The following is a 7,451-nucleotide window of genomic DNA, read 5'->3' as shown; positions in this document are numbered from 1 at the left end:
CCCAAGCGGTACACTAGTTGTAAATGAATTGGTGTTTTTTAATTCCAGTAAATTGTTGATGCAGATTCCACTAGTTTTTAATGAATTGGTAGTGAAGAATTCCTGTGTCTAATTGACGGTAAATTTTGGTCAACAGCATGAAATATAGTACATTGTAGTTTTTCTTGCATGTGACGTGGCTCATTCAAGTGAGAGGTTTAGTTTAGCTATAAAACCAGGTTTTATTCACCATTTTCTACACAAGAAAATGCCTGTACCAAGTCTGGAATATGACACTTGTCCATTCATTATATGTGTTCCAGCTTTTGATTTTGCCATTTGATTAAGGACTTTCTGTTTTGAATTTTCCTCGGAATCATTATTTTTGTGATTTTACTTTTTGTTGATGTATATCAAAATTATTTTTTCATTTGTTGTAAACATAAATTAGGACGTTAGTGTTCTAGTTAATGAATTGCTTCATTTGTCATTCCTTCTATGCTGTATGAATGTTTCTCCTTGTTGAAGGCAATATGGCAGAATATAGTAATTTACATATATCTTGGAGTGCCCTGTGGTTTTCTGAATGTTTGTAATGTAATTTTTTTCAATTAAATTGTGATTTTCAGTCTAAATGATGACAGTAAATGTTTGATTTCTTTGCCAGATCTCTTTTTATTGAGATAACTTTATTGTTTTGTTCTTCAGTTAACAGTTGTGGTATGATCTTTTGTTTGCATAGAGTGGTAGGGCCTTTTTAAACTTGCAGTGAGGTGACTGTTTTGCCCTGTGTTGAAGAACTCACTGTGACTTTTAGATGAAGAACAGCAATAAAAGCACTGTTCCTTTGCTTTGTGTTTTTAAATGAACTTATAAATAATTGAGATCTGCAATTTTATTCAATAACATTGCCACAAATACATGTTAAGTAATAATGTACAATGAAAATAAATAAAAAAGCCCTGCCCAACTTACAAAGTTTGGAAAACCTAACCATGTATTGACCTCATGGTCAAATATCAAAATCATATCAAGGTTATGATTGTATGCAACATACCAATACACACACACACACATGTGAATTATCATAAGCTTACATGTTAGCAATGGTAGTCAAAAGATCAAAATTTCTGACCTTCAATATCTGTATGCGAGTTTTTCTCCCTTTGATGAAAAGTGACACATAGTTTGACAAAAACTTGTCTCTTCAGGCTTTTATCAGTTTATAGTGTTTCTCAACCATATTTGTTTGTTGAGTTTATATGTGGGGTATTGTTCCTTGATGATTCCAATCGTTTTGTATTTCGATTCTTGTGGCCAAATTTCTCTGGTTTAACAAATTTTGACTGAAATTGTATCTGACTAGCTATTGTGGCGAGTTCCAAACCATTAGCTTCACAGAGTTTTTGAAAATTTGAACTTTGTTTAATCAACTCAATGTGTGCAGGGTCAATACTTGGTAACAATTGGAAATGATTCAGAGCCATCCATATATGCATGATGGCTGATTTATTGAAACGATACCCTACACCCGAGTTGTCCCACAAATATGTAGGATTAGGACCACTAGTTAACAAAATATCATGTTTGCTGTCATACATATAAATACAGTAAGTTGATGGAGTCAATAGTAGAGATGGTATCAACGAAATGTCTGGAATTCCTAATTCTGGTTTTCTAATTCTTAATGCAGAGGTGTAAAGTGAAGATGTTATGGTTTGAGATATTATTTCACTTGCAATTCTTTCTTTTTTACGCAAAATGTTAATGTTTTGATTTGTTTCAAGTTCACATATTTCGAATGCTCTTTTCTCATTTTGTAAATTATACATGTCCTCTTTTTCTTCTTCTTCCTGTTCAAAATCCTGCTCCACCATAACAATGTTGGGAAACACAACAACATCTGGATATCCATACCACATTTTAGAGTTACCTGAAAAATGCCAAACCATACATGTATATATAGAATTTGAACAATGATTTATAGGTACATGTAACAAATCCATTACAGCAGAATGCATTTAGTGTGAAGGTGAAGGTAATATCTTTGGTTAGCTTGCTTGCTAGCTGAACTGGGAAGTCATTGTTAAAGTTACATTGTAGGTAAACTACCCTCCTTTAAGAGTAAATTAGTCCGACAGATCACCAATCTATCTGTCTGTAGGACTAAAATTCTTTGTTTACTTTTCTTACTGTTTTACAGTTTTACATATGCATGATGTAAGGAGTCATCAGAACCCCTATACCAAAACGTATCAAATTTCAATGTGCAAGAAGCCATAAACAAGTTGACACCAATTTTATTCTGATATCTTATAGAATGTATAGTTTAGTGGAGTAGAGGCAACAAGATTTTAAGCATGATTTAGTTTGGTTATGTTGGTGGCAATGTTGACAAAATAAAGCTTTTGTACTTATGACATCATACACCAAATGTTATTTCAACATGCTTTGAACTCTGGATCCCTGGTAATTTTGAATTAGTGAAGAAAGAAAGAAAAAAATTATCAGTTCTAAATCAATAATTATCATAAGAATAGCAATTTGTCTTTGAATGGAAAAAAAATTTGTAAGGGTTCCATGGAACCCAGTGTCTCGCCTTTTTTTGTGGTAATTGCAGGCTCAACAAAAATGTGGAAAAGAATCAATAAAAAATATTCCTTTCGATACTATCTTTTGATTGTAAGAAGCTTCTGTTCAAGTTTGGTAAAAATCCAGGATAGTTTATGAATCTAATAAATGTTTTGAAAACTTTAACTGCAGATTGTATGTTATGCTAACTGGAAAAAACAAATGCTCCGCAGAGCACAGCTTTATACGACCGCAGAGGTCGAACCCTGAATGGTTGGGGCAAGTATGGACACAACATTCAAGCTGGAAACAGTTCTGAATTTGGATTGTGATTAAATAGTTGACACAGGATAGATTTCTGACACAGAATGAATGTGGTCTAATGAACTTAAATTTTTTTTTGATTATGAGCAATTTATTATGCTGTTGAATATTCATCCTCTCAAAGAAAAAATATTTGAAGAAATTTTCTTTTTAAATCCTGAAATCTGAAATGAGAAAAAAAAATTGACCCCCACCTCAATTTAATTTTCACTTTCTCCTTTCTCTTATTCCAAAAATGATCCCAATTCAATTGCAACAATAATGATGCCCCCGCTAGCATATAACGTTATAAAGGGACATAACTTAAGAACTGTAAAAGTGAAGCTGCCAAAAATTGAACTTAAACTGAGTTTAGAGGTTATAAGCATTATATACACATTTCATTAAATTAAGTTGAGACAAACTTAAGTTAAGAGAACAGAAACTAAAAAATTCTTCATTTTTTTCACTTGTAAAGGGGCATAACCCTAGAATGGTAATCAAAGTGCTTGTAATCACTGAATGGTAAAGATTGCTTTAATTTATCAGTTGGTAGTAAAGTGAATATTGCATTGTATATTGTACATAGCATTGATTTAAGTTGATTCAACTTCTATTCTGGACAAAGAAAGATAACTCCAATTTTCAAAGAAGATTATATAAAGCATTGGTTTTAGGTGATTTAACAACCATTCTGGACAAAGAAAGATAACTCCAATTTATTGACTTGAAACTACAAAAATGCTTGTTTTTGGCCCTTTATTCCTAGACTGTTTGCCCCATAACCCTTAAAATATATCTCAACCTTCTAACTTATGGTATTAAACATTGTGGTACAATTTCAGAACAATTGAAATACTTATACACAACTTATTGTTCTGATACTAGATAAATGCTATTTTTGGGCCTTTGGGCCCCTTATTCTTAAACATTAGGGACCATGACCCCCAAACTCAATCTAAAGCTTCCTTTTGTGGTTATAAACATTGTGTTAAAATTTTATTTATTTCTGTTTACTTATATTAAAGTTATTATTCGGAAACCATTGGTCTTCGGACGACGCTGACGTGATACCAATATACGACCGCAAAATTTTTTGCGGTCATATAAAAACTAAGTTCATTTATAAGTAAAATACAGATAAACAGGTACAGAATTTTAACAAAATTTACTTCTAGATACTAGCTTTTGATCATAAACAAGTGTCTATCCAAGTTTGGTAGAAATCCAGGATAGTTTAAGAAAGTTATTAAAATTTCAAAAACTTTAACCACAGAGTGAATATTTGTGGATGCCGCTGTGGACCGAATGTAGGATTGATATGTCTCGCTTTTTCGACTTAAGTCGAAGGCTCGACAAAAACTAATTTAAAATTCTATTAATTCATAGGTTTCAGATAATCAGCAGGCTTTGGTTTGTGCAGGTTGAACTAATGTTAATTAAAAAGGAAATTTCATGTAAAAACTTTCAAAGCTAACAGTTTAGTGAATAACTATAGCTAAAATGCATATAAGCTACATGTTACTTTACCTAAACTTGTCCTTCCATAGTTGATTATTTTGCGACAAGATCTGGACCAACAAGGACAATATGTTGGCTTGTCTTGGTATTGATTATCAATGATGTAATCAAGTCCAGGTACCAGAGGTGATAAGAGATGATTGGTGAGCAGAGCTGCCACACAACATTCTTTGTCATCTAGGACTGTTGATCCTTCATACTTATCTTTCAGTGCCATTTCATGATTACCTATATTTAAAAAAGATAACGCTACATTAATATTACATTATGCTGCTTGCATATAAGATGTACATTTGTATTATTGAATATATATATCATACTCATTTATGAAATTGACAAATATCTGTATGTAAATGGAAGTGAAATATGGAAGTGTTCCATTTGACAATAACAATGTACAAATGTACATGTATTTCCTTCACCTTATTTGATGAATGATTGTACAAACATGTGGTAGTATTTTGTTTTTAATCTAATAAAAAAAACCATGAATCTACATGTACAACCAAAAGTCTTTACCATTTTTTGGACAACACAGTTTTATAAAGAAGTCATCAAATGTTGGATTGGAACAGGGGATGCCGCAAACAACAGCTCTAAAAATGTTTAGTTTCAACAGGCCCAAAATATGATCATTTATCACTTCCCTTTCTGCACTCAGGACTTGGTCTGAACTCTATGATTAGGGCATATTTTAATTCTGTAGTAAAGTGCAAGTGTCAAATTCAATAATTGCACTAGTCTACAGAAATCGATAAATTCATATACAAGTTTTGACTTGTCATATTGTATTCAATCAAGTGGGTCTCATTGGAGTCTATTAAGTGTGATGCGGGATTGCCGATTTTTTGAACATGTGACACATGAAAGTCAAATTCTTGTGCCATGAAAACCGCAAATGAAGTTTAGCGGGACACAGGAAATTACAAAAAAATGAGAATTGTTTAGGTACATAGTCAATGATAGTGTAAGCGGGATAGAGGAATCTGACAAAACAGTAAGCGGGATCTGGGTTCAGGACCCACCAATGAGACCCTCCCTCAAGACTCAATTATTCAAACTATAATGGGCAATCTCTTGAATTCTTCAAGATTCCAGAATGTTCATTTTATTTTGGATTCAAAAAGGGAGAGGGGGTTATAATGCAGTTTCAGCAGAGATTAAATTTACGATACAACTCATCGCTATTTGTCGCCATAACTGTATGGACATCACAAAAGTTCCCCATAATTTTTAACGTCATAATACAAAATATCTGACGCCACAATGGAAAAGTGCTAGTATCATGTGTATGATGTCAATATATAGTACAAGAGGGACAAGATTACCAAATAGCGATAATGACATGTCATTGTGAATAGTTAATTGACAATATCAAAGAACATACTTATATTTCGTATGAAAGAAAGCAGAGCCAACACTGAACTGCAAAAGTCTTGATATTCTTTATTCTGGGGGTTTATGTTGAATTCTCCTCTGACAAATGTTTCCAACTTCTCTACCCCATGATGAAACAATGTTTTTAGGTCAATTGTAGGTACAATTTCTTTGCCAGTGGATGGATCAGTAAAGTAAAATTCATCGTGGTCTATCCGTGCGTTGGTGAATGATTCTCCAAATATACAGCTCTTCAGATGGAGTGGTCGAAACTCCAAATCCGTGTAATCATTTAAAAAAGACTCAATCTGATTAGTTTCCCCATTTGAGAACAATTTAACCGACGGGTAAAAACGACGTACATTTAAAATACGTCGCATATGTCCAGAAAGCCTAGTAGTAAACAAAGCTGTCATAATTTCTTCTTTCACCACCACATACATGTATTTGTAATCATTGTTATTGTGGCGAAGCAAGACATCTCGGCACAGAATTCATACCAATGCGAAGTCGTACCACGGCAACCTCGTACCTTTAAAAATGTATGCATTTTGATTTTGAAAATCTTTATGAAGTATTATTTAATTGACAAAAATATAGTAATACATTGTACTTGGTTTTTTTGTTGATTCTTTATACATGTATGTTGATGAAGTTGTGGCCAATACAGCCTTTAAACGAAACTTACTTGTTATTCTTTATTATTTATATGCCTACCAATCAGGATACCAAATCACACATGACTAAAAAAAATATGCATTTAATTTAATGCAAGAGAATATAATCTTCTATGATAATGAAAAAGAAAAGAACCAAGTGAGCTTTTCTCATCACTTGGCGTCCGTCATCCCAATGTCCGTAAACTTTTACAACCAGATGCTCCGCAGGGCGCAGCTTTATACGACCGCAGAGGTTGAACCCTGAACGGGTGGGGCAAGTATGGCAAGGCCGTAGCTAGGCATCTTATTTTAGTGAGGCAAAATAATTGAGCCGAGCGAAGCGAAGCGAAATTTTTTTTGGAGGGTATGTAATGAATGGTGCAAAATCCTGCATTCTAGGCATTTTTAGAGAGTTTGATAATGTTTTGAATTTGGACACTTTTTATATGAATTTTTCATTTTTTTAGACTTTTACGAAGGATTTGTATAGTTTACTATACAAATCCTTGCTTTTACTAACACCAAATTTTTAACAACTTTATTTAAATTTATATGCAAGATAATCATCCAAATATCACTGATTTGAGTCTGCTGCCAGAACATAGAACAAACATCGATTCAGTAGAGTTTTCCAAAGTTTTCTATGGCCGGTTCAGTCAAATCGTTTCAGAATCATAATTTGGTCTGCTGATATCCTTATCGCGATGAACATGGAGCATGGCAAGACCGCACAATCTCGCGCCACTCATGGATGCTCTTTTCCAAGTTTTCAGTTGTTTCAGAGCAGTCTGTGTTTCTAAAGGTAGCACATCATCATCAACACAATGATCAATGTCTTCTTCCAATTCCTTCTCCATCAGCAATCCGGTAGCAGCATCGGTAGTAACAGTTTTGTTTGCAAAAGGGAAATAAGCTTTCCTGTAAGCACCATCATACAGTCGCAGTTACAAAATATTAAACTCGCTTTTATGCTGACAAAGAGTAGACAAACTAGGGATAGAATGAGATAAGATACATGTATATGATTCTATCTATAGAGTA

The 7,451-nt window shown here is 33.4% G+C and overlaps 1 protein-coding gene across 1 annotated transcript; it reads right to left on the bottom strand.

The window, feature by feature from the left end:
* Window positions 1–856: 856 nt before the first annotated feature.
* LOC139512036 (uncharacterized) lies at window positions 857–6,234 on the bottom strand. The gene is made up of 3 exons (XM_071299348.1): window positions 5,762–6,234; window positions 4,384–4,602; window positions 857–1,912 (listed from the first exon to the last, which is right to left on the bottom strand). Exons 1-3 carry the CDS (start codon window positions 6,192–6,194, stop codon window positions 1,215–1,217), a joined length of 1,350 nt encoding a protein of 449 aa, XP_071155449.1. The 5' UTR covers window positions 6,195–6,234; the 3' UTR covers window positions 857–1,214.
* Between the last annotated feature and the right edge of the window lie 1,217 nt (window positions 6,235–7,451).

Source organism: Mytilus edulis, chromosome 2 (genome assembly GCF_963676685.1).
Source record: "Mytilus edulis chromosome 2, xbMytEdul2.2, whole genome shotgun sequence".
Taxonomy (NCBI): domain Eukaryota; kingdom Metazoa; phylum Mollusca; class Bivalvia; order Mytilida; family Mytilidae; genus Mytilus; species Mytilus edulis.
The sequence above is the reverse complement of the archived record's forward strand: the minus strand, read 5'-3'. Positions and strand labels throughout refer to the sequence as shown.

What these genes read in the sequence shown, in the direction of transcription:
- LOC139512036 (XM_071299348.1), bottom strand. Translation starts at nt 6,194, where the DNA reads ATGTATGTGGTGGTGAAAGAAGAAATTATGACAGCTTTGTTTACTACT. An exon ending in TTCTTTCATACGAAATATAA is followed by an intron (nt 4,603 to 5,761) that starts GTATGTTCTTTG and finishes TTTTAAATATAG; the next exon opens with GTAATCATGAAATGGCACTG. An exon ending in CTATGGAAGGACAAGTTTAG is followed by an intron (nt 1,913 to 4,383) that starts GTAAAGTAACAT and finishes GGCATTTTTCAG; the next exon opens with GTAACTCTAAAATGTGGTAT.